General features: G+C 41.3%; 1 protein-coding gene and 1 long non-coding RNA gene across 3 annotated transcripts; one reads left to right on the forward strand and one right to left on the reverse strand.

Moving 5' to 3' along the window:
* Positions 1 to 5,444, reverse strand: ACTC1 (actin alpha cardiac muscle 1). The gene is made up of 7 exons (XM_075754076.1): positions 5,346 to 5,444; positions 4,553 to 4,701; positions 3,130 to 3,454; positions 2,315 to 2,476; positions 2,014 to 2,205; positions 687 to 868; positions 1 to 329 (listed from the first exon to the last, which is right to left on the reverse strand). The coding sequence occupies exons 2-7, from the start codon at positions 4,679 to 4,681 to the stop codon at positions 186 to 188; spliced, it is 1,134 nt and encodes a 377-aa protein (XP_075610191.1). The 5' UTR covers positions 4,682 to 4,701; positions 5,346 to 5,444; the 3' UTR covers positions 1 to 185.
* A 3,792-nt stretch (positions 5,445 to 9,236) lies between these two features.
* Positions 9,237 to 23,041, forward strand: LOC142602034 (uncharacterized). 2 transcript variants are annotated; one of them, XR_012835665.1, is made up of 4 exons: positions 9,237 to 9,454; positions 13,031 to 13,093; positions 22,273 to 22,418; positions 22,870 to 23,041. It is a non-coding gene; the product is annotated as an uncharacterized LOC142602034 (long non-coding RNA). The 2 variants fall into 2 exon arrangements; XR_012835664.1 differs by lacking the exon at positions 9,237 to 9,454 and having other exon boundaries at positions 12,815 to 13,093; positions 22,223 to 22,418.
* Positions 23,042 to 26,976: the final 3,935 nt, after the last annotated feature.

Here is a 26,976-nt window from a genome sequence, read left to right on the forward strand (position 1 = left end):
TTTGTAGGTTGCAAGTCCCAGATCTTGTTTATTTATAAAGCAATAAATATTAGAAGCACAAATAAATTGCACGGGTGTGTAAACAAACTGTACAATGACTGAAGAGTTCAGGAAGGGTTGCCAGAAGACTCCAAGAAGCATATTGTCGTCATCCTGAGTGGGAAGTAAATTGAGGGGAAAAGCGCTTAGAAGCACTTGCGGTGGACAATGGATGGACCAGCTTCATCATACTCTTGTTTACTGATCCACATTTGCTGGAAGGTGGACAGGGATGCCAGAATGGAGCCACCAATCCAGACAGAGTACTTGCGCTCAGGTGGGGCAATGATCTAAGATAAAGAAAAGCAACAGAATCCTCATTGAACAGTTACATTTCTGAACAACTAACGCACATCACCAATGTAACAAACCTCTAGATATTTCCTTAATAAAGAACTTTTCTATAATAACAGTATTGATCTTCAGCAGCTGGTACAATACATGTAATACTCCTTAAGAAAATCTATAACCATATTTTCTTCTTTTCTAACACTTGCAATATAATTATGCTGATTAAATGGAATTTCTTCTCATTTGTCCATCAGCTGTTGATCTCACTTTTGAGTTGTTCCTATATCCCAGCTTAGTGATATGGACATTTTCCTCATCCTTACCCACATTTTAGAGTACAGAGTGAAATTCCTCACCTTGATCTTCATAGTGCTAGGAGCAAGTGCAGTGATTTCCTTCTGCATACGATCAGCAATGCCAGGGTACATTGTCGTTCCACCTGAGAGGACGTTGTTAGCATACAGGTCCTTACGAATATCAATATCACACTTCATGATACTGTTGTAGGTAGTCTCGTGAATACCAGCGGATTCCATACCTTAGGAAGAAAGAAGACAGTAGATCAGTAAATTATACAAGAGGTCTTCATGACGAGAACTCTCAGCGTTTCTCGTCATCATTAATATGTACTGCTATGATCTTTTTGTTGTAAAATTACTTACTGATTATTCAACATAATAGAAAAACATAGAAAAAAAAAGAATTGCAGAACCAGCTAAGAAAACAAAAATTATTTGTGAGAAAGGGTAAGAATCACAATGCCTGTGCAAAGGAAAAATACTCAAAATATATAGTAAGAGAAGAGGTAGACACACAACATAAACTCATTTAGTATATGGCAGTGGGAGACAGTTATATGGAATAGAAAACATGAGTACCAGGTTATGTCAGAGTCTCACAAAAAGCATTAGTTGACTATAGAAAAGACAACAATAAAGACAATGAAAGCAGTGGAAGTAGAGCTAAAGAAGACAATAGTTACTTCATTTCTTTTTCAGCCTACTCAAAACACAGTCTATTTATAAACATCAAGGCAAGACATAAGCAAGATATGGACCAAGATATTAGCACTTGGTGGTAGGGAAAAAGAAACCAGAAGCAAATGTTTGTAGGCTGCATTCCAATTTATTAATTTTAACAGGTGCTTCCTGAAAGGGCTGACACTAGATCCACAGTAAGATGTCAGCTGATGAACAACTGCATTTATTGCTCAGGACTTAGAGCATAAGCATTTGCTATATCTGTCAGCTGCACTCACAAACAGCAAAGCTTGCCATCTTGACCACGGCAATGTTCAATTGCAGTGCATATAAATATACACACACCTTCATGCCATTTTTTTACCCCTCCCAGACACTTTACTTCTTCTTGCAGTCGGATACTGTTCAAGTGTAAGCTTTACAAATACAGCACTGGAAGCTATTATTTCCATTGTAACATGATGATATTCTAACTGCATTTTATCATGAAAAATTGTGACCCTAAAACCTGGTCTAAAACTTACAAGAAGACCCAGCTGAGCTCACATTAAGCACAGCTTACAGGGACCAGACAATCTAACTCATTATTTGTGTTTGATTTTGTGCCAAATTTAGATAAGCAGGAAGAGGAGTGGGACACCTTCTAGATCTTCTGATTCATTCATACCTGCTACTGAAAGGAGAATTTCCTGGGAACACTTACCAATAAAGGATGGCTGGAATAAGGTTTCAGGGCAGCGGAAACGTTCGTTACCGATTGTGATCACTTGACCATCAGGCAGTTCATAGCTCTTTTCCAGAGAGGAGGAAGAGGCAGCAGTGGCCATTTCATTCTCAAAGTCCAGTGCAACATAGCACAACTTCTCTTTGATATCACGAACAATCTCACGTTCAGCTGCAGATATACAGGAATCAAATCAAGGTTTGGACAAGCAAAATATAGAGGAAGAAGATGGACCAAGAGAGACAGGATTTTCAGAGGAGGACAAAGCTGAAGGACTGACCTGTTGTCACAAAGGAATAGCCACGCTCCGTGAGGATCTTCATGAGGTAGTCAGTCAGATCCCTACCAGCCAGATCCAGACGCATGATAGCATGAGGCAAAGCATAACCTTCATAAATAGGTACATTGTGGGTGACGCCATCGCCAGAATCAAGAACAATCCCTGGGAGAGAAATGTCAGAGAGCAGTTGGGATCACCTAGCAAACACTTAGAGCCCTTAGGCACAGTGAGCAGCAACAAACACAACCAAATATAGGATTTTTCAGGCACTATAAAGTAGCATCATTCTATTTTAGCCATAAAGATCTTGCCCATTCCTTCTGCCTTTTCTTGCCTGGAAATTCCTGTTTGCTGTGAACTTTCCCATAAAACAGCTGGCCCTTACATGTTTTAAGCTAATCCATACGAACAGCCTTCCACTGCTACTACACTGAGCAGTAAGTTATTTGCAATAGTGATTGGGTTTGGTCCAACAATGGGCATTTTAAAGCCTTAAACTGGTGTAATACTTGTGTAACTGCAGTATCTTCACAGGAATGTCTCCTCGCTTGTGTCATCACAAGTGGCATGAGAATTAGTTCCACAGTGCCTCTCAGAAAGCAATGCAGACAGGTCCACATTGTTCTGTCCACAGACTATTTGGTACTGGCTTTTCTGCTACTGTTATCATCAATTGCTATAAGTGAAAAATGCCTTTCTTTTTTTTTTTTGTAAATTTGAATGAGTTATGAGGGGTTTTTTCCCTATTTGGAGTGAGAAGGAAGGAGGGTTCCCAAAAGGAAAAATCTAAATACTGTTTATTTTTTTTATTTTACCTGTTGTACGACCAGAGGCATACAGGGACAGGACAGCCTGGATCGCCACATACATAGCAGGTACGTTGAAGGTCTCAAACATTATCTGGGTCATCTTTTCACGATTAGCTTTAGGGTTCAAGGGGGCTTCTGTGAGCAAGGTAGGGTGTTCCTCAGGGGCCACACGGAGTTCATTGTAGAAAGTGTGGTGCCAGATCTTCTCCATATCATCCCAGTTGGTGATGATGCCATGTTCGATGGGATATTTCAAAGTAAGGATACCTCTTTTGCTCTGAGCTTCATCACCCACATAGGAATCTTTTTGACCCATACCAACCATAACACCCTAAGAGAAGAAAATACAGAAGAGCATTATTTGAGGAAGACAACATCACAGAGCCCAAACAATTACATCACAGTCAACTATGATATTTTGAAGAAAGGTACAAGCAGTCACACCACTAAAAGGTTGTTTAGGAAAAGAAATTAGCATTATTAAAATATTAAGTCAACAGAATTTGAAGTTTTCTCATAAAATCCTTTTTTCTTTAATCAGAAATGGAAGGGTTTTTTTCCCTTTTTTAATGCACCTCTTATTTTCAATTACTTCTTTCTGGTCCAAAAGTTTGACTGAAAGTAAACTGCAGAATATCATGAGCAGGAGAAGATACAGAGACATAGAGAGTCTATAAACAAGAAGATACAGAGGGAAATGAGCCTTCTAGTGCAGGAAGATACTCTATTACTATGGAGCCTCAGCAGTAATTTATTCACAATAACAGAGTACAAATTGCAAATGTTTTAGGGTGGGGTTTTTTTTGTAAAAAAAAAAAAAAAAAAAAGCATTACAAACTTTTTACCAAGGAAATTGTAGGAGAAAAAGTACTGTATTCTCTATATGCTGATCTAACTGTGTCAAAAGAGAGGGAGAATGAAACAGGAACAGAGAAAAGTTGGCTTAGAGAGCAGTGAGAAGGTAAGATCAGAGACAGACAAAGCAGAGCAAATGGAAACATCGGACAGGATGAGTGGGAAGGGACTTAACCAAACTGCATCGTGTGCAAATTCAGCCAATGGAGATGCCTTTGAACTAGCACCAGGTCTGGCCTTGGGGATGGAGTGGGCAGCAGCTTTGTAGGAAGCTGGGTTTGGGCTCATTAGAGGAGAGAGCAGGGAGAGTCAAGAGGAAAGTTGGTGAATTAGAAATAGCTGGGAGAAAGGGAGGCAGTGATAGAAAGGAGATCAGGACGGCCCAACAGGGGAGCTGAGGGAAGCACTGGAGAGAACTGGAAATGCATCACTCGTACCACCGCAAGCAGTGAGCAGAGGGAAGGGCAGGGTATTTGGGACCGGACAGAACTAAGGAGGGAAGGGGGGAGTGAAGGCGACTTCTGGAGAGGGAGGGAAGGCTCTGTCCTGGCCCAGTCCTGCCCTCCGTATTTACCTGGTGCCGCGGGCGGCCGACGATGGACGGGAAAACGGCCCTGGGGGCATCGTCTCCGGCAAAGCCCGCCTTGACCAGCCCCGAGCCGTTGTCGCACACCAGTGCGGTGGTCTCCTCGTCGTCACACATCTTCGGAGGGAGGCACGGACCTGCAAAACAGCGCGGCGGCTCGTTCAGACCCCCGCGGACAGCGCGGCGCTGCCGCCGGGCCCCGCCGAGCCCCCGGGCGGCCCCTCCGCGCCCTCCCGCCCGCCATCCCCGAGGGCACGGGCGGCGGCGGCACACCGACAGCTGGCGGCGGGAGCGGGAAGTTTGACTCGTCCCGGGAGGATGCTCGATGGCTCAGCCACGTTCGTGGGCAGGGCTTTAAATAGGATCCATCAGCCGCGCTCTTCTCCGCGCTTCAAAAGGCGCCCCGGCTCGCAGGACGCTCATTAGGGCATCGTTAGCGGTACTCTCAGGCCGCAGATTGAAACGGGAGGGAAAGCGTTTGAAATCGGAGAGATCGGCCCTGCCCCGAGCACTTCCCCGGCGGCGGGGCGTCGCGCCCCGTCGGGCCGCGGCGGCTGGCGCTGTGCGGGGGGCGGCCGGGGACGGAGCGGTGTCCCCGGCAGAGATAACGCCAAGCCGGGAGGTGCGCAGGCAGAGCAGCGGCTGTACCTGCACGACCGGCATCCGCCGCCCGCCGGTGTCTCCCACCCGTCCCTCCCATCCCATCCCGTCCCGTCCCGTCCCATCCTTCCCTCCCTCCCTGCCCGCCCCGAGGGGCTGCGGGCGCCGCCGCGGTACTCACCAGACCAGCACCGGCGGCGGGGGGGGCTGCGGAGGAGAGCCTGGGTGCCGGCTCGGCGGAGACGCCCCAATTTATACCCCCCCCGAGGGGCAGCGTCGTCCAGGGCCGCCGCGGGACGGGGCAGCCACCTTCTCCTTATTTGGTCGGCTCCGCGCCATTGAGCGGCCGCGCAGCCATGAATGGAGCCCGGCCAGCCCCGGCGCAGCCCGGCCGCCCGGCCCATGTAAGGCAGGCGCGGGACAGCGCGCCCCCGGCCCGCCGCATGGCCAAATAGGGAGCCCCGAGCAGCCCCTCGGGGGCCAGCGCTCCCAGGGAGCTGGGTGGAAAGGTGCCTGCCCGGGCCGCCTCCCAGGGGCACGCCCGGAGCCCCGATCGGCTCCGGCCGCCGGCGGCACCCCGAGGTGTCGACACCCGCCGGGTGCCGGCCCAGGTGGGCCCGGAAACTTGAGATGCTCGGCCGGGGCGGAGGGTGCGGGGGAACCTGCGCGGGTGTTTTCTCCGCCGGCTTTTCATTTTTCCACTGAAAAAAAGCCAGTCGAGCTTCTATTTAATCGACGACCCATGAGATTACTTTGGTGCCAACAACTGGGGCTCTTCTACTGCATGGAGGCAGCATCTGCTGCCCGTATTGCCTTAGGAAGGAGCAGTGCACACTCAATTTCTTTTAAACTTTGATGAGCACACGCAGCAAAAGTCGTGTTTCTCTCTGCTTTTGGCTGACATCTATAGCACAAAATGGGATCTGCTTATTTACATTAATATGCATATACTTAAACTCCTCATTTTTGCTCTTTTAATACGCACCAGATCAGCAACGCATGGTGATATGTACAGGGCAGAGGATGAGAGATGGGAATAGCTTGGACAAAAACCAGCTATGGTATTAATGTAATGTGACAGTTGTTTTCCTGTTCAGTTGTTGAACCATCCACATTGATAATTTGTTCCAGCGGTGGAACCTAGAAAATCCATGTATCTTCAGGACTTTTTTTTTTTTTTTTTTTTTTTTTAGTTAAAAATAGAAAGACTGGAGAGGCATCCCTTGAGTGGGTTTGGCCTGGTATGTGAAGGCAGAGTTTGTCAACGTGTGTCCCAGAGGACCTGTATTATAATACAAAGTACAGTGTCCTTTGGGAGCTCAGCTTATAAACTGCCCAATGCCTACCTCTGTAAAGACACAACGGGGGGGAAAAAAGAATTGAGGTTCAGGACAGAAAGGGAGGATGGGATGTAAAGGTCAAGAGGGGAACACTCAGTAAACAGGATCAACCGCTTAAACACAGGTCCAGTTTATTAGATGCCATACAAGGGCTGACAGTCATCACATGGCTGTATACATCTTAAATGAGGTGGAAGAAAAGAGCTTGTGAATGCATCCCAACCTGCAGTTTGGGGGCTTTGGGGGGTGTTGGTGTAAGAGCTATCTTTGCACTGTGGGTTTGGCTCTGACAAAGGGTGCGAGAACTGGAAATCGCTGACTACTCATTTCTAAACTGTATCCAAAGGGGGCATCAGAGACGCTTCAACTTTAATTTCTTCTGAAACCGGAGATAGTGGAATCAGTTTCCTCATTTCTAGCACAATTAATGAGGTGGTTAGCTCCACCCCAGCCCCAGTTTATCTTGGGGTTGTGCCCAATTATGAGCACAACTCTAATGCAGATGTAGCAAGAAACTTCTTGGTCATTGATAGCTCCTGCTTTTCTTTTCTTTAAATGCCTTGAGGAGAGACAACCTGTTTCAGGTGAGACACCATTTGAGTATAAAGTTGTGTGTCTGTCTATTGAATATATGTGTATATATAAATACATATGCTCATATATATGCATGTTTGTATCTGTGTATGTATACATATGTATATATTACTTTTTTTTTTTTTCTTAGCTACCTAAGAAAGGAAGGTGTAGGACTGTGAAATACAGTGACCTTAAAAGGTCAAAGCAGGGACAGACTGTGCTTCAGTGCCTCTGGACAAACTTTGGCTCTTAGTTTTCCTGGTATTGATGAAAAATCAACCAAAATCAATACTGGTGGGACAAGGACCCCAAGTGAGTACATATTTATCTAAATCAATTAGGCACAGGTAACAGAGTTGAAAATATTTTGGTGATAGTGATGCCTGTTTATATAAGAATTCATATATATGCCAGAATGTATAGGCATACACACCCTGGCACCTGGCAAAGATAACCATTTCAAAGAAAAAATACTTTACTGTATGCTGCTTTAATTTAAAAAAAAAAAAATCAGCATATTTAATTCCATAGTAAATTGCCATATATAATTTAAATCTGCTTCTTTTTTTCCCTAGCACATCTTTTCTACAGAAACCGTATAATGTAAGGGATTGGCCAGCTTCTCTGGCACTAGAGATTAGTTTACAGTGTTATCTCAGCTGTTCCTCTGCTCTGAGGTGTTACAGTATTTACATAGAAGCCGGCTGCTGATAGCTGCGTTGAATTCCTCCCCAGTCAGACCCTCCCTGTCCCATCCTACATTCCCTTTGGCTAGAGAGGAGAGACTCCGCTGAAACTGAGACAGAGCCAGCTCTCCCAGCAAAAATCTACATGAAACGGTCTGTATTTTATTATTTCCTTTATAACCAAATATTGGCTTTCTCTACCCTTTCCCCAAGTTTTAAATTTCTAATCCAGCAAGACTCACATCTAGGATCTTGATGCACTTGAGAGCTCATCAATCCCCCACACCCATATATTGCAAGGTCAAATGAAAAGGGCACCACACAATGTACATAAATCCAAAAATCGCATCTGCTTCCTCGTAGCCATTTGAAAAGTACTCAGCTAAACTTATTCCTTCGGCCAAAACCATTCTGCTTTCTGCAATAAAGTGATATTACAGCCTCAAATACAAGCAAACAAAAAGGCAAAAACCTACTGAAATGTGTTACACGACGCCGTCTAGAGGAAAAATAGCATCTGACTGACCAGGGTCCCCACATACTGTGTACATTTCTCATGACTTCGCTATTGGGAGTGACCCCAGAGACAAAGGAAACACTGGCAGTGTGGAGCATTGGGAAAGCAGACAGATCTGCAGTGGACATGATTTGCATATACTCTAAAACAGCCTGAACAGACAGGAGCATGAAGCCTCAATGTGTAAACAATATTAATGGGGTAGCAAAATTATATCTATATGACACATACACATGGAAAAAACCTGATGTATTATTTTACCAACAAGACACTGTTGTGACTGCAGCCTAAATCAGACCATGAGTTCTTACCACTGCGTGGTAAAAACACGTACTAAAAAATCGCGCTGTGATCTTATGGTGCCCAGAAATCCTCACAACTGCTATTCAGCTTTTGAATGAAAAAAACATTTAGCTTAAAAATAAAGCCTTGATTCTTCAAAAACTTTAAAGCATAGAGCACTTATTGCCACAGACTTCAGATTATTTACAGTAGTTAACATTGCATTCAGAAATTGAAAATGTGTAGGATCAAGCCCTCTTTTTTTTTTTCAGTCATTCAGATTATTTATTATCTGTACATGTTCCAAAAAAGACAATAAACTTTTCATAATACACCAAACCATTGCATGTACAGCATACCCTGACCTAGCAGGTCTTAGAGCAGATGACTTCTCTCCTCACTTAAAATCTGCTATTTCTAAATCCAATGGATGATGACATATAAAATCTGTCCTAGCACAGAGCCAAATGTTACCTCTCTTAAGCCTCAGGCCACTGTAATCTTTGGAAGAAATTTCACTTTTTTCAAGAATAAGAAGCAAATGCCTCTCTGACAGGTTTTCTTTTGTCCCATGACAGCTGTTTGGAGCTACACATGCTTTAGAAATATAAGAAGCATCGCAGCAGAGTCTTGCTGATGGGCAGGAGTCCTGATGAGATGAGAATGCCAAACATACAATATATGATGAGTATTGCTGTCATGAATGAATCACTGTCGTGATGGAGTCATGCATGGTTATCTACGTCTGTATAGTGATGAACCTGTCTCTGTGTGTATGCAGACATACAAAGAGAAGCCAGAAAAGACAACTCTGCAGTCACCACCAGCTGAAGTTGTTCCCTATGAAAAGGTCTATTACACTTTTTCAGTCAGATTTTGAAGCTCCCTAGTGAGAAACCTTTCTTCTGTTCTGCTAGAGGAGAGCATTCCAATTTAATAATCACACTGTCAGGCAAACTTCTCCAGAGAATTCACTGGGTATTTCCCTTTCTTAGTCATGTCTCATTCACCCTAGTAATAGCCCATGTTTCATACTTAATACATTCCCTGTCTTCTCAGCATTTAAACCCTTTGCATAGTTGCAGGCTGTTATCATCTCTCTGTGTCTCTTTCTCTCACTCACTCATGTACTGCTGCACATCTATAATTAACCTAAACCGTCTTAAGTGTGCGCTGAAATGACAGAATAATGAGGTGGGCACTGGGAGTTAGAGATGCAGCTAAAACATCTTGTTATGAAGCTGAGAGAATTAGGCACGGGCAATGTCAGTGGAGGCGAGTGGCAGTGAAAGGAATTTGTGCTTCTGAGTCTCTGACCCTCCAGAATCCTTATTTGCCACACGTCACTTAGAAACGCCAGGACTCGCACTCCCATTACACCCACTTTGCAGTGGGAAGAGGGCTCAGAGAGTGCTGGCAGAGCCTAAAAGCACTGTGCCTGCACAGGAGGAATGTCTTGCTTCCAGAAGTGATGTGCTTCTCTCGCAAGCCAGAGCACGACAGGCACGACAGGGTAGGGCTCCAGCATTTCGTACTGTGGAGACTGCAGGCTGCTCTGAAACAAAATGCAACCCAGGGAAACTGCTACAATTTAGGCTCCTCAGGCTGTCTTATGCACTGAGGGACATGGAGTGGTTCAAGAGGACAGAAATATGTCCTGAACACTTCAGCTGTTGCCAGCATGTGTCTCGGTAGCCAGTCCTGTGCAATGTCTCTGAGAGATACCTGCCCTACATTAGAAAGCTGATGGACAGTACTTCTATCAGTAGTTCTAAGTCTCATTTCAGCTCTTGGGTTTTTTTCCCACTTAGAAAACACATCTGACCTAAACACCAGAACAGGTGGAACATGGAAAAAATCTTTGTGCATGCCTGTTAGGTATCATACAATCCTCATTTCAGACTTGATGAGTCTCTGGCTGCTAGTACCATATCAATAAATAACAATTCCAAAGGCAATGGGTAATTGCTAAATGTACCGAAGATGCTTTGACAACATCTTATATTAGGAATATTTCAAAAAAACGCCAATGCTTAAGGCTAAATTCTGCTCAGCTAAATAAAATCTGTGATTAGTTTTATTTAAATAATAATTCCTTCTTATATGTGATGGTAAAAAGCTCAGACTTGCAGAATGGTCACCCAGGAAATGTAATGAAATTACAGGGCACCTTAGCAGATGTTTCATTAGTATATAAATTATGTAGATTAATACCTAGATACTTAAAAATGACAAAGGAGAACAGTGAAAGAGAGAGAAAGCAAGACATGGACTGAGAAATTTGCAGCCAAAGGCACTTCCCTACCCTGATTTATGTCTCACTCCACCTTCAGTCTCCTCCAAGCTCACTGTGCTCATTTCTTTGCCATAGATTCTGCACCTGTCATGTTCTATAGAAAGTGATCAGGACTTCATAGCCTATCTAAGTATTGCTTTTCAAATTTAGCATCACAACTGCTACCAGACCAATGCCATGAGCAGATGCAAATCTACTACCAATGGCAGTGTTTCTAGCACATGGCCGTAACCTTGCAATTTAGTCTAGTTCTTTACTGTAAGTCACTCTGCAAGGTCTCTGAGTCACAACCACCTGTGATAATTCACATCAAAGGCAGTTTCTAAGAACTGTTCAGAATGTTTCATGCTAGGAACTGATCTTTTCCCTTCTTCACTGCTTCTAATGTCCCCCTCTTCATCAAGTTCCCTTTTATCTGTTTTTTATCACTTTCCCACTATCCTCACTTTCCTTCTCTTGTCATTTCCATCTTTGTTTTCCTCACTATATATCTGTAAATTTTCCAGTTCTATGCTCTCCAGTATGCATAGATTGTTGTGTGCAGCCACATATATGCAAAATGAGCAGACACCAACCCTGTGAAGATAAAAGAGGATTCAATTTGCAAGGAAAAGTTTTCCAGAGAAACAAGAAACATACCCATTTTCTTCCCCAGCTAGCATGCAGTTGCAGGAAGATGAAATCTAATATGTGTATCTTGTCTTTACTGACATATCACATAGACTGGTCTTCTTAATTATAACCCAACAAATTACTTTGTTCTCACTGATCCGCATGAGCAGATTTGAAGTCCATTGCAACGAGTAGGGTTCAATAACCTGAAACAAAAGGAATCTGAATCTACCAGCTACTGCAAAGCACTGTGTGAATTTCCACATTGTTTCTCAGCTGCCTTTTATTTTTCAGAATCAAAGACAGATGTCCTGTAAGTACAAGTAAAGCAACAATGAAGCAGTCTATTCTAATTGCATTCTAGCTCAGGAATTAGCTTTTAATAAAGGAAAGCATCAAATGCTGGCTTTTCTGTTAACATCTCTACCTGCATTCTCTTGTACTGTGTGTTAAAGAGGGAGGTCCTACATTTCTTAACCTGTATAGACTAAGGAGAGAAGGAAGTAGTGCTTTAGAGGTGAGAAGATAAGGTTCAGCAGGATGATGTGACTTTACTGAAGTCACACTGAAATTAGCAGTTTATGTAAGAATTGAATCCTACTCCTGAACACCAGTTCCAGCTATTGAATAATAAGCATGCCATTGTTCTCAAATATGAGTACGTAAGGCTCCCTGAATCTGTGGTGTACACAGAAACTGTTTGCTTTGCCACAATTGATAGATATCCTTCCCAAGAAATATTGTTTTACAAGACCGCTGGATTCTACTGCTGCTATTAGGAACACAAAGATATTTGATGAGTGTCATAAAAATGATGATTCCAACCTCCAATTTTGCAAAGTTGTAAGATAATTTAGATAAAAACATCTCAGTTATTAACAAAAGATGTAGCTGGACCATGACATATGGAGAAAACATTGCAGTAAGTGTATTCAAGAACAGAACTGGAGGATGCTGAGAGTGGCTCAGAACTTTCTGCCAAAATAATTTCTCTTGCTAAACCCCAGAGATTCTTCAAAACACATTTTATCCCAGAAGTTTTCTACTCTGTTTTTCAAAGAATGCTCTCAAGTAGGCTCATTTCATTTTCTTATAGGTTAAAAAAAATCTGCAAACCTACAGATTTATTTTGCAGAAAAGCAATATCTGAATTGCAAACAAAATATTTTAACTTACCAAAATGAATTTTTTTTCCAAATTTTGTTTCTGAGTATTCTCAAGATTTTTACCTCATAGCCAAATTCAGTATAAAAATATTTTTATCTCACCTTTTTCAAAAGATGGAAAAAATACTTCAAACATAACAATTTATTAATCAAACCTAAAACTTTGATAATCAAAATAAAGTTTCCCTGGAATCTTGCTGACCATTTGAATCCCTTTAATATTAAGCAATTAGCTAGAAGATTACAGAAGCTTCCACAAACCTACCTTATAAAGAGACTTTACATAATATAAAAAACATAGTACAAGTGCAGTAGATATATTCTGACTACATACCATGTTGCAAATGCAGATTTTATCCACTTTTTGCTATTCATTTCTCCGTATGTCCAGTTGGAACTGAGCAGAGAGATAAAGCATCATTTGAAAATCTAGACCTTCCAATGAAGACAATAGGTATGTAATATGGGTTCAATTTTCTGGATTTTCAGTCAGCAACTGGACAATACATTTTATTTTAATTGCACATTCATAATATGAGTACATTTTTTGTGCAGGTATGGCCTAGATATGATTTTTACTAGCTTTTATGAATAGTTAATTGTATAGTGTGTTTTACAAAGAATATTCAATTATTTCCAAAATCAATATCCTACAATGAGCTATCTTCAGTAATGTAGTCTTCATTTCAATCCAGCATTCCCATAATATGTTCAGTGCAAGTCAAAAGAAGCCATACCAGATCGACATTTTGCATTTTGACAATAAAATATATGTGTAACACAATAACAGTACTGACAGATTTTTCAGATCTCAGAGAATGTTTACTAAGCTACTCCTATTATGTACATACAAGGTAAAAAAATACCACAGCAAAGAAACAGAGTTCAGCTGAAATAAAAATAGCAAAACCACATTTTGAACCATTCTAGAATGCTTGGTGATGGAAAAAATTTCAGGGAACTAAAAGGGGATTACTGCTAAGGTTTAATAATTTTCTAAATAGTATTCTAGAATGACAGCAGGGAATGTTTTCTGCCAGTACTTGTTTTGTCACTTATTTATCCAAAGTCCTAACTACAGAAAAAAATAAATCAGGGTCTACTTCCCTTTTCTTGTAAAAAGGCTCTGTTTTAGACAAGAGTAAGTATTTACCAAGGCTTTAGTAAGAAGTTTGTACTGTCTCTTCTGTACATATTTTGTAAATAACCACTGCATTTCAGACTTCACTTAACATGCTTCATTAATATCACAGAAAAATGTCATGGGGCATTTCTGAGTTACCTATAGAACAGAATGCTTCATCTCTAATGTATTGGAATACTTTATTCTAGTTCCTGTCATTCTTAACATAGGAAGACCTGTTATTGGCTCAGCCAACTTAGTAATTATTTATGCTTGATACAAAGATGTTTAAAAGTGAAATTTAAACTAGCGTTTTGTATAAACCACATGTCCTCCAGATAAATAAAGGGTTGTGGACAACAGCAATGTACTCTTCCATTTAAAATATCTCTAAGGCATAGCTAAAATTTCTGTTTATTGTCATTCTTCCTGTAAAGAATGGCCAGAGAGAAACCGTCCTGAACTTGATAACAATGACCCATCGCAGGTTACAAAAACCTGGAAAACTTCTGAAAAAGAAGGTAAAAATTTGAAAGGTTTAAATGCATATTTAAGGAACAGGTAATCTACCTAAAATCTCAGTGATTCAAGATCAGAGGAAGTACCAGATGGCATCAGTAAAATCTCATTGGCAAAAGTTCATCATTTAAGTCAACTGGGGAAAATGTGGCTGAAAATACAGTTTTAATCTGTTGCCTTCAGCATAGTAGATGTTTTGGGGGAAAAAAAAGGTCAATCTGATGGTTCATAAAGCAATTATTTTCCCATAAAATATCTTCTAAAATAATACACAAAACACAACCAAAGGCAGTCACCACAAAGAAAATCTAGGTGTTTTCCTACTTTGCAAAACAATATCAAAACTACCAGGCCATGTGGTGGCCCTCAGAGGAATAACTCTTATGATGAGCAATTGTTTCCCAGTGCAAAAATATCTTCAATAGGCCAAGGTATTGGATAGACATTTGACAAAGCTTGACATGCAGAAAAATTCAAATATAGCATACTGCCCTTCGAAATGAGAAAAAATGGCTCTAAGAAAAGGAACTCAGTAAAAATCAGTAAAAAAGAAAAGTTACTTACTGAGGTCACCAAGTTTTGATTCAGCCATACTCTACAGAGAACAGGGGCACACAGACGGGTTGGCATTGACATTATCCTCCAATAGAAATAGTGAGGACCGAGGTTTCTAAGGATTCAGACTATATTCAGGCTGACTGACAGAGTAAAGGAAAAAAATCATGTTTGTTTAACTTTGTTCAACCACATGACATTTGGAAACTGTATCTGCCATGATCCTGAGGGCACCCACAGCCTTGACTGTCCCTGCTCAGCCTCCACCGGGGCTCCCCCACCCTGCCCAGGGCCCAGGACCCCATGTCAGCCCCATGGAGCTCCCCTGACCCTGCCCATGGCCCAGGACCCCGTGTCGGCTCCCTCTCGGGCCATCAGCCCCTGCCCCAGTGACGCTGAAGCAGGGCCGGTCTCCAGCTCACCACAGGAGAGCCATCCCCATCCCCATGGCCCTGCTCAGCCATCATGGGGCCATGTCTGAGCCTGTTTCCCCTCACCAGCCCTGTTCTTGATCCCCATCTGAACCTTGACCTCTCAGCCCAGCCTTGTTGCTATGGACCTGCTAGCCACCAGTGGATTTGAACCCTGTCCTGTAGATTGATTTCCTGGCTTGACCTCAGACCTGCCTCATCACCATGATGCCTTATGATCTGGACTCTTGCTCGGACCTGGCTGCCATCTCCAGGCCTGCCCTGCTTGCCTTGGGACTGGGACCCAGGTGGTGGGACCCCTGCCCTGCCGTGCCCTGCCTGCCTGTGTTATCCCCCACAGGATCCCCCATCTGATGTTGAGAGACCACGCCAAAAGCTCTGGTACTGATCTTATTGGCTGCACCACCCATTTGTTGTTGCTCTCTGCTAGCCATGTCACCGCTCAGCTTTTCTAGCCAATATATTACTTGCCTCTGCTCTGCTCACCACCATTCACAGAGGCTTTACATAGACATTGGGTTAAAAAACAAAAAAGCAGATAGCCAGGACACCTCCAGCCAAGTATAGCTAGTAGACTACAGAGTCATGTTTCATCTCTTGTTTTCTCTCCCTTTGCTTTTTCATATCCAGAGGACCACATGAAATAGAATAAGGCAGAATTTTATCTGTTAAGCTTCAAATACATTATGGTGTTTAGGATGCTAACCTAAGAGCTGAAAAGAGTGTTAAATTTGTATCTCACATCCCAGCAGAGTACTCTGACCTCTAATCTGTAATGGAAGTGAGAAGGAATAGACTCCTCTCTACCTCCACCTCTTTTTCCACGCCCAGATGGCACTTAAAAAAGCAGCCAACACAAGAAACAATAAAAAATAAGTCCTGTTTAGATTCTCAGGAAGAAAAGATGCTGACAATTTCTACAAGGATTTCAGGTTCTGGCTCCCAAGTGAGCAGGGTATCTATTTGCTAGCTTCTCCAGTTCAAGCACACTAACTCCGTAAAGGAAGGGTGTTTCAGCTACATCCCAGGATTTAGTGTTTTCAATATATTAGCTCTAAATGTCTTACCATTACTTTAGCTTTTTCTGGCATGTTCCAGTGCCTAAATCATTTCATGTATTTTAGGTGGAACCTACACATCTACGTCAATTCTCTAGAAGGGACAGGCCACTAAGAATTAGGTACTGCGGCACCTCCATCTTCCTTACATTTAGCATGCTACATATATTTTTTGAAAGCAGCAATTAAAATCCATGGTGCTTTCAACACACTTACCATTTTAAAGGTAAAGGCTTTTAATACAGAATCTCTCATGAAACTTGAATTGTGTCAAGGCTTTTGGGCACTGAAAAGAAATACTTTATCTTCTGTAGGACTCATCTGCACTGTTCCCTTTTTCTGTCATTGATGGTCCAGCTGGTTCCCAGTGAAGACCCTATGACAACTCAAGTAAAAATTATCTAAATGGCTGCTGTAAGAAGTAAACTGTTGCACCTAGAATATCGCAGTGAGTTCCAAGTATCCAAGTGCAAGAAAAATGGGAATTAACTACAGGGAGTCCATCACATGGACCACATACTAGTTTTAGGGTTTGAGTTTGTGTGCATTTGTTACTCTCATTTTCCATATCCAGAACACATGTTGTGGTCAATGTAAATCTCATTTTTCCACCTTTTATATTAACATGCATGTTAGATGAATGTTTAATGCCTAAGTTTTAGCTGTCTGCTCTGCCCTAGCAGAATTCACAGCTCCTGAGGTCAGTTGGTACACAGGGGGAGTTAAATGTTTCAGAGAACAAAATCAGTGAAAAAAACCCAGCGAATCACCTCAGTCAGCACTGTGTTTTCTCTGATCCTATCCTCTACAACATTAAACTTCTCCTATGTATCATCACCTAACTCAGCATAAGATGATGCTTGACGGTTGAGGCTAAATGGGGGTCTTTCTGAAATACCATTTATCTTAGCTTAGATGCTCTTTCTTACCAGTCTAGATTCACACCTCGAAACCTCTTTCTAAGGGCACAAGCCTCTTGCTATTCTCATTGAAAGGAACAAAAAATACTTCAGTTGTGGCCAACTTTATTTTACAATGGCTTTTTAATTGCAAGTAGTTTACAATGACATATGCAATCCTCTTGTGTTCCTGGGTGTGTTATTTTCCTCCAGCTCTTCCAACAACATCTCTTCACCCCCACAACGTCATTCGTACCCACTCACATTTAAGTCCAGCTCCTCGACATAATCTTGTCTGGCTTCTCTAGTCTCCCAGTTTCAATCCTCTTCCAGAAATCTATGACTCTGCTGAAAATAGTGACCAACCCCACTTGCCCCATCTCTAAACCCGAACATTTTCATTCCTAGTCTCAATTTCACTCAGTTTTCCCTTCTGCAGTCAAGAACCTTCTTTATTCATGTTGGGAAGACTACTGCAAACAAAGAGAAAAAAATCTCCCTCTTCTGAGTTCTGATGTCTGACCCCACCTCAGCCCACAGTTGCAAGGAAAATGGCTGAGTTTCCTGTGCATGAACAGGCACACACCGCATGCTCACCTTGCCTATAGGAATGGTGCGGACAGAGCCCAGTCTCGTGTGACAGATGAGCACAGCCAAATATAGGCAGAGAAGACAAACTCTTCAGAGATTTCAGCTGCTCAACACATACACTTGGCTTTTCTAAGAGCTTATGAAGCAGTTGAATTTCAGCAGATTTTCCCCAAAATAGCAAAAAATGTCATCCATCACTCTTACACTTCCCTCTGTCAAATTTCAAATGTCTAAATACTGGGGTGATTAGAACCTCTCATCAAAACGGCTGTACTTTTTTATTTTTACATAATGTATACATGCTTTCCCCTAGCTTTGCTTTCAAAAATGGCTAAGTAACCTTGGGTCAAACTTTCTGAAATATCCAACCTGAGGTAGACTTTTTACATGAAATTTTTCTGATGAAATGGTTACCGTTTTGACAAGATAGAGGATGCCTCAAACTATTAAGTCCAATCTCCAGCTACCACAGAGACCATGCCACGTTACTTACCCCTTCCATGGAGCAAAGAAAGTCCTACTCAAAAACATTTGATCCCACTGTCTTAAGTCTGATCTAGTCTCTCACAGCTGAATTGGGGGAAAGTTTCATTTATTTTTTAGCCAAAATACATTCTTTCACTGAGAAACTGGATGAAGCACTAAACAACTGAAAATGACGAACAACGGCAAGTAAGTCTTCTCTGTCCTCAGCGAGTTCACTTGTATCATTGGCTATAACCCTGAACTTCCTAAGCAGCCACCTATAGACCTCTTTGAAGGTTTTCTGATTTCCAGAGGGCGACTTCTCTCTTTTCTTGGTGCATTGACATGGCATTGAAACACTGTTTCATCTAATCATAGCCTCCTCTAGATCAATGAAACCTCTTCAAACTGCCTTCTAGACTTGCTAATTTCTAAAACATTTCTGGAAATACACAGGAAATTGTAGTTACTGTCACTCTGCCAGCTGGTCGCTATAAGCTATTCAGTGTTTTTTAAGCAAGAAAAGAAACTTTAAGAAAACCAATCTTATTTTTCATATAATTACTCCCTATAATAAAAATATGAGATGACAGAACCAGCAAACACAAGTCATAAAAAAACAAAAATATTTTCCTTAGAGACCTACTAAAATTCTTAGAAATCCAAAGTATTACAAGTAAATGGTTGGACAATGCTTAGTGTTCAATGGATCATAAAAATAGAAAATGCATCAAACAAAGGACAAAGTAGGAGACATTTCAATGCGAGTGTTTACAGAAATTGTTTATTAATTTAATATACTTGAAATCATTGCAGTGAACCCACATAAGCAAAGCTGTTCCACTAAAAAACTGCTCTTCACAGGAAATTAACACAAAATGAGATGGTAAGGCACAAGATTTCTAATGTCTATTGCAAAGGAACTAAACAAAACGGGCACTGAAATGTATATATGAAACAATACACCCTGTAAAGACATCAGATCAGAATTTCGCTTTTCTTATTACTGAGCAATGTAGACTGTAGATTAAAATATTCACAAAAATAAATTTCCAATTCCGAATCCACTCTTCTCAAGAGCCTTAATCAGAACCAGTAAGTGAATTCGACCCCTTAGGCAGCTATTTTTAACTATTTAATTAGATTTTTGACGCTGAGCTCAAAACCTGAGAGATGCGTACATAGCTACCTTCTCCAAGTACGTTGCTATCGTTACTCATTTTCAAAACAATAGCTGCAACTTTTATCGTACATTTTAGAAGACAAACCTCTGGATTGGTAAGATTTCTTAGACACCCTCTAGAGAAATGTACACAGCTAAAAAAGAAGAAAAGTTTGTTTAGAATGGAAAAATTAAGATTAACAGAGCAAACGATGAAATCCAGCAGCACACAGTTGAACGTCTGTCCGACACAGGGCTGTCTTCAGTGCTTAACAGAAGGGCTTTGCCATTGTGCACGTTCTGAGCCTCCCCAAACAGGCGCCCTTCAGCAACACCTCACCTAATTCATCTAGTCCTATTAAAGTAGCGAGAGGGGAATGGAATCCATAGAGGGCACACAAGGCTACGCCTATGGGCCAGCCAAGAAACACCAGCACAATGAGCCAAAAGAATCCCCACACTAAGCAGTTGCAGTCCGCCATCTGAAACCCAGTGACACGGAAGAGAAGGATTAACTATGACTGCAAACGTATATAGACATAGATAGATAGATAGAACTCTCTTTTGTTTGCAAATCTTATTTTTTTGGGGGAAAAAAAGATATTTTCAAACAAGACAAATCTGTTTCCTATATTTAACAGAAGTATTATGTAACAAATACCAAGTCACACATGCCTCCTGGGAAACTTCCTGAGGAGGAAAGGGAACTATCAGATTCACTTTAATGAGTAGTCTTCTAGACTAGAATGACTTGGATGCAAATTTTTAATGTAGCTCTACAGAGATAAATTGCAATGTTCCTTCAACACATGAGAAAATATGACCATAGATGAAGAACACAATTAATGTTTAGCATATACTGCAACACATCAAGAAGATCCCAAAGTTCAGACTATGGCTGGAGCGTAAAGTTGCAGAACTTCTCAGGTTGTCAGCAGGCAACCTGAGGAGGATACCTCCCATTGCTTATTCTGTGGCTTAATGAGAAACAGGCTGCACAGAGCTAGTACCAGGTTAATTGAGTTTACATATCTGCTGGTCCTTTTCATTATCACCTACTCACCGTGCTGAGCTTTGAGACTATGTGCTTTATTTAACAGATCCATCAAGCCTATTATCCACCAAGACTATTAACAGTTATCTCCCCAATGACTGAGATGTGTTGTGAGCTGTCAGAGCATTTTATTTCTGCCTTGTTCATTCTTTCGGCAGTCTGGAAAATTGCAGATATATTTATATATATGAAAATGCCACACAATCCAAACCACAACCTGGTATTTTCTGCTAGTCTTGTGAGATGTCCAGAAAAATCAAACAATGGAAAAATAAACCGATCGTACCTAAAACACTAGAACATTTCTCAGTGGTTAATTTTTAATAATTTATAAGAGAGGTTCATTCAGATTTAATGGTAAAAATACAAATTGCTTAGGAAATTCTTTTAAAATTAAAACTCAAGCATTTACTATGTGCACCTTGGTTATCAAAGGACTGCTGTTAACCAGCCATACATATAAGGTGATGAAGTGGTTAAACATCAAGGAGGGAGAAACAGAAGCAAAAGTTATGGTGGTAAAGAGCAGTATTACTCAGCCTAAGGAGGGATCACTGCGGGTGGCACAGTATTATTGAGTTAAACAGGTTGCTCTGATTCAGACGCTACTAAAATACATGAACAACACGGTAGCAGGCACTGCTTGAAATCATGACAGAGTAAACGATGTCTTGAAAAATAACGGTAGCTCTGGATCTATGGGTAGCCTAAACAGTTTCATTTCTTTAGTCAAGTTCTGTTTACAAAAACATTTAAAATGCGACCAGAAAGAATGCTTTCTTGAATAACATAACTCTACATAGATAGACCTGCTCATGGACTGATTTCATACCAATCACACTAGTATTTCATACTAACTCTGCTTGCACTGTTAGTGTTTAGAAAAAGAGATGATAGCAAGGCTCAGGAAAAGGATGGTGTGGATTTATTAGCTCAATTTATGCTGCTTTATGATATCGTACTGAAAAGTTTCTCAATTATCAATAAAAGCAGAAAAATATACGGAAAACAGTGTTACCTTTACAACACAACTCTATGACTTTTTAAATAATCAGATTTTCTCTGCCAACATTCACCCAAGCAGGAAGACAGGTAGATATGTTGTTTGACAAAAGCCCCTGTCTCCTCTTTTGTCTCCTGCATGCAACCAACCGCACTGTACCAAAACACGGACGTTCCCACAGCAACAGACGTGGCCTCAGCAGGTGGCTTAGGTCTTGGGGGGGGCTACAAGGAACGGAGGGATCGCTGCAAACAGCAAACCTCTCTCAGGAACTGAGGCACCTCTGAGCCTGGCCGTTCCCTGACATTCACACCCGTAAACCTGCAACCTTGGGAGAAACTATCTTTGCGCGGCTCATGTAATCCCAGCAGGGCGGCTGGAGCTGCTGGGCCAGGACAGAGGTGTGTTGAAGTCACCAACATCAGCCAGAGCCCGCACATCCCAAGGGGAACTGCCGGCTGCCCAGTTAAAACCGTGGTACGTCACCTCTGCCACAGAGCCGAAGATGCAGCTTCCAGCCTTAGCCGTGGGTTAGGCAGCTGCGTTTTAGTTGATACACTAAGTGTCTTCTGATCTCGACCACAAAAAGCATGAGGTAGGGAAAGTACAGATAGACACTAATACCTGTGCATGCCATGTTTTGATTAGTGAAAATGTTTGGAGGAGAAACCTGGCATATCCTAGACATATTAGAAATGTGTCTCCCCCTGCCTTCCATGACAGGGACAGAGAAATAAGGATGGCTAAAAAAGTTTTGCAGCCGTCTTTTACAGAAAACTCCACTGTGCCCAGCAGAAGAGTCCATTCTGCAACACACGTGCAATGGAAACAGCGAAGAACCAAACAACAGGGAGAAAACATGTGTCCCAAAATTCCTACGGGAAGGTTTCTGTTTGATTCAGTTACATGAGCACGTCAGGTATTCCTCAAATCCTCCAATTTCCTTCATTTTGTCTTTTCCATCTTTTTGTTTGATGAGAGGACAAAACACCACTTAAAAGGGCATTACATTGTTTGAATTGAAAGACTTTTCCCATAGAGCACGGGTATATATTCATTCAGAGTTCTGTATATTGTAATAATATAAAAAACATTTTAAGTCCTGGTTTAAACTAGTAGTATACAAAATAGGCGTTGTATTTTATTAAGTAGAAGATCAGGTTTCATACTGACACAATGAAGCATATCACATTTTTCATTAGGAATCAACCTTCTCTACATAAATTTACAGCTACACAAGATGTGCATGTGTATTTCCACTGATATTTGTGTTTCAATAAATGCAATTTAAAACATTAAAACTGCCATGTTTGGTAAGTTTTTCTTTTTAATTTTCTTTTGAGTTTATAACGATAATTGTTTCATTTTAGAGCTGCAGAAAGGTACCGCGCACAGGACTGAGCACTGAGATGAGTCAGGAGCAGCTGCTGTCCTCATCATCCTCAGCGCCTCATCTCATTACGCAGCTCAGCCTGACGGAACGCCGGTGGGTGAACATTGCAGGAGCAGGGAGCAATCTGGGACAACTGCCCCATCACTGAAGTATCCATGTATGCAGGAGAAAGATGAGTTCATAGTACATTAGAGATCAAATGAGATAAAGAACAGAGCCTGTAAAAATAACGAGCTGCTCAGGAGCATTTCTTAGCTCTGAGTAAAACTAGTGGGTGCCTGAAACACGGGCAGTTTGAACAAGGAGAGCAAAGGTATGTTGCTACCTCACGTACCATGGTAGGAAAGCAGGGCGTTGAAGACGATCTTTATAGCTTGACTTTTATTAAGATTATAATGAATCTTCCACTTCTGTGTCCAGGTGGGTCAGCTTTCAAAACTGGAACTCAAGTGGTATGGCTGGAGGGGCTCAACATTCAAACATATTCCATCAGAGCTGGCCAGTTTCAAGTTTTCATTTTGTGTGAAATTCCAAATTTTAAAAATTCCTTTCAGTGCTAATTGAACCAAAAATATCAGAATTTTTAAACACTCTGAAAGGTTTTGGTGTTTTTTTGGCTGTGTTTTTGTTTGCTTTTTTTTTTAATGGGGAATATTATATCTTTTACTTGCTGTTTTATCACTTGACTTTCTAATAACTTATGATTCACATAAGCAAAAAGTGCATTACTAAAGCCAAATGTTTGAACAGGTTTTGTTTGTTTGTTTTTAAATATGATACCAAAGTATAACATGTAACTAACATTTTGGGAAAAGTATTGCTTTTGGAAAACTGTCATCAACTCTGCAATTGCATTATTTCCTAAAACAACATCCCACAAAAGTTTCCTAATTCCCTACCATGTTTTCTGTCCTAGTTTATCACGTTTGGTTTACGTAATTCACATTCATTACAACAGTTTAGATGATAAAACATTGTATTTATTACAGAATTGAGCAGGATGCCATGCATTCTGGCCTTCCACTCCACATCATTTTTCACTACTATATACTGACATAGATGAGAAAATCCAGACCAATACACGGTAGGGTATCAGTGAAAGCCAGTCTGCAAAATTAGAACTCAACATTTTCTAGAAGGTGAGTATGTCATGTTCTCCTCTAGGATCTGTATGAAACCACAAAACTGCTAATAGAGACTTTAGTTTCAGTAAAGATTTCCATCCATCAAAGAATATAATTTTCACTATAGCTATCCAATAAGCAAAACCATTCTCTCTTCAGTTGTTGTTTAAAAATTTCATTTAAAAAGACTTAAATGAAACTGAGGCAATGTTTACAGCTAGAGATTTTACACACACACAGCGCCATATATGCGTATGTATATATAAAGAAGAACTGATACAAACAGAAGAATAAGATGAAACTTGGGCAAACAGCCAGCATAAGGAAGGGAAGACAGACTTGAAGCTTCTTGAATATTTCTGGCAGGCAAAATAAAGAAGATACATGTGACAAAACTCTGAGGAGAGCAGTTCGGTAACAAAAAGAGTGATGGATATTCAGCTTTACACATTATTAGCTTTTAATTCAGAGCCATACAGAGGCAATATTTGGATAAGCACGAGTTCTGTTCAAACTTAGGTCATATTTACATACATTGCAATACAGCAACACGAACACTCTGTTCATGTTTCCAGAGGTGGTCAGTGAGAGCAGGACAACTCTTCCGCAACTGGGCTTCTCCTTTTCCCAGTTAGTCTTGTTCCAGTGTTCTCGCGTGTGTCCCCAGCACAGGAGGATTGATTGCTGGTGAGGCGCTTTCTCCCCTCTCTGACTCAGCACGCAAAACATGTGGTATGTCTCATTTTAGAAAACACGGTATTGCCCAATAGGACATGACTGCTGCTGTCAAAAATCACTCTGAAAAAATAGGTCAAGTCTATACTGCTGTGGATTAAGGTCAGAAACAGAATCTTAGTGCCTCTGTACTGAGCTTCTCCCTATCCACTTCTGCTGCCCCTGAACTACTTCCTTTACAGTAGTTAAGATACGTTATGTCCCCAATGACTGTCCCATCTAAAAATAAGTGCTCTTGACACACAAGAGATGTCAGGCTAGCACAGCAGGATGCTGAAGCGTCTCTAGATGCGTAGCAGGGCTTCTCTTACACTGGGTTGCAGCAATTTAGGAATTCACACTTGATAAATGCAATAAGGGCGGCTTCTTTTTATCTCTTGCAAACGGTGCCAGGACTGATATATTCCTGACCCTTATTTGGGTCTCTAGCTTATTCTTTTATGTTGTTCTCTGGAATCATAAAATCCTAATGTTTCATTAGGCAAGCATGCACTGTAGCTGTATATGCTTTTTCACTGACATCTATAGATGAACTATGCATTGACAGCAGCTAGCTCAGCTTTTTGCTTGGGTCTGTATTTTCTTAAAAGACATTCATACAGAAACATACCCTGTTTGCTCTGATAGTGTTTCTCAAGCAGAGAGATAATGCCTGAACTCTGGAAAGTTTCTTACCTGTAGCTGAAATAACTCTTCTTCAGTTTTTTATTTTTGTTTTCCAGATATAACAGTACAGCAACGGGCTTCTCTGCATTATACTTCATGCTATTACTTGATTCAGAAACCCATGTCCTTGCTCTTTTTTTTCAAGGTGAGTGAAAATCATAATGGTAGCCAAATGAAACGTACGATTTTTCTTAACAGCAACATATTACATTATCCCTGATACGGGCTGGATTAAGCTGATTAAAGCCCTTCAAGAGCAAGGCCCAGAGAAATAATCTGTCCTTGTTACCTACCATAGGCATGGGAAAAGATCACTTTCTCATTACAACAGTATTATTTAGTCTCCTGAAATACTACCACTTACAAACCGGGAGGGAGTAGTATTGCAGGTATTGCTTGTCCCTCTTTCCTTGGGCTCTCTTCACTCTGGTAATTTTGTAGATGCCTGTGTTGGCAAGGAGGAATTTTATTTTTGGAAGTCCGAGTACTGTACTTTTCTGGAAACCTTCCAAAAGTTAGGAAAATACATGGACTGACAGATGATGGTTAGCTGAAAGTCTTTTAAGAAAGTTCTTTTTCAATTTGCAAAGGGAACAGCATTTTTTAAAAATGCATTTATCAGTATTATAGCACATAAACGTTACAGAGTTATTGGGCTTTTTTTGACAGGTATCTAAGCAACCCATCCTCTGAGAAAAAGGATTGTTAAGAGAACTACAGTTGAGAAACCACATAGCAAAGGAAGCACTAGGGGCCATGAAAACAGCTTCCAAAACTCCCCCGAAAACATTCATTTTCTATTGATTGCTTCTACAGGGAAGATTACCATGTTTGGCAAAGGAAATTACACTGCCATATGTCTTAATAGCATTCACAGCTTCTTGACTGCTGTGGGTTGTGATTCATTTGTTGGCTAGGACGTTCGCTTTTGTCTACTTGCTCTACAAGATTTCAAGTGTTACCTAATTCTTGTTTCAGTAGAATTGTACGTCAGCGTGTTTATCCAGTATGTGATCAACATTGCCTCTAGGCCGTCTTATTTTAAAAGAATTCTGTGATTTCAGAGAATAAAACTGGTGTCTCTTGTACTGTCAGCAAAGCCATTCTGTCAGGAAAACTTCGCTTCTACTCCTCATGAGAATGCTTTTCTTCAGGATTCATACCCTTTTACGTCCCAGGAAACCGCAGAGATCCATTGCAAGAGGGAGGAGCAGGGGCCAGGTGTTTGCTTCCCCTTTTGAAGCAAGTTAGAACCTACCTTATCCAACGCGTAGAGCAGTATTTGGTATCCACCATTAAAGCAGCTGCAAGGTATGCTAGGAAACAGTAACGCCCTTATCCTTAGGAGTTTATGAACCTGTTCCTTATTGTAAACTGTTTATTGACATCTCCAGCTCCTCTCTTCTTTCCCCTTAGCAAACTTTGTCCTGAACTTTTTAGAATTAACTTATCCACTGCCTTTGCCACATTGCCAAGCTGTTTCAAAGTCCCACACAGACTAAATCAAAAGCAAGTCATGCTCTGAGAGTGTTACTGAGGCATTTTCTTTGATCATACCC

Source organism: Balearica regulorum, chromosome 5 (genome assembly GCF_011004875.1).
Source record: "Balearica regulorum gibbericeps isolate bBalReg1 chromosome 5, bBalReg1.pri, whole genome shotgun sequence".
Classification (NCBI taxonomy): Eukaryota; Metazoa; Chordata; class Aves; order Gruiformes; family Gruidae; genus Balearica; species Balearica regulorum.

What these genes read in the sequence shown, in the direction of transcription:
- ACTC1 (XM_075754076.1), bottom strand. Translation starts at nt 4,681, where the DNA reads ATGTGTGACGACGAGGAGACCACCGCACTGGTGTGCGACAACGGCTCG. An exon ending in TCGGCCGCCCGCGGCACCAG is followed by an intron (nt 3,455 to 4,552) that starts GTAAATACGGAG and finishes TTCTTCTCTTAG; the next exon opens with GGTGTTATGGTTGGTATGGG. An exon ending in CTATTCCTTTGTGACAACAG is followed by an intron (nt 2,206 to 2,314) that starts GTCAGTCCTTCA and finishes GTATATCTGCAG; the next exon opens with CTGAACGTGAGATTGTTCGT.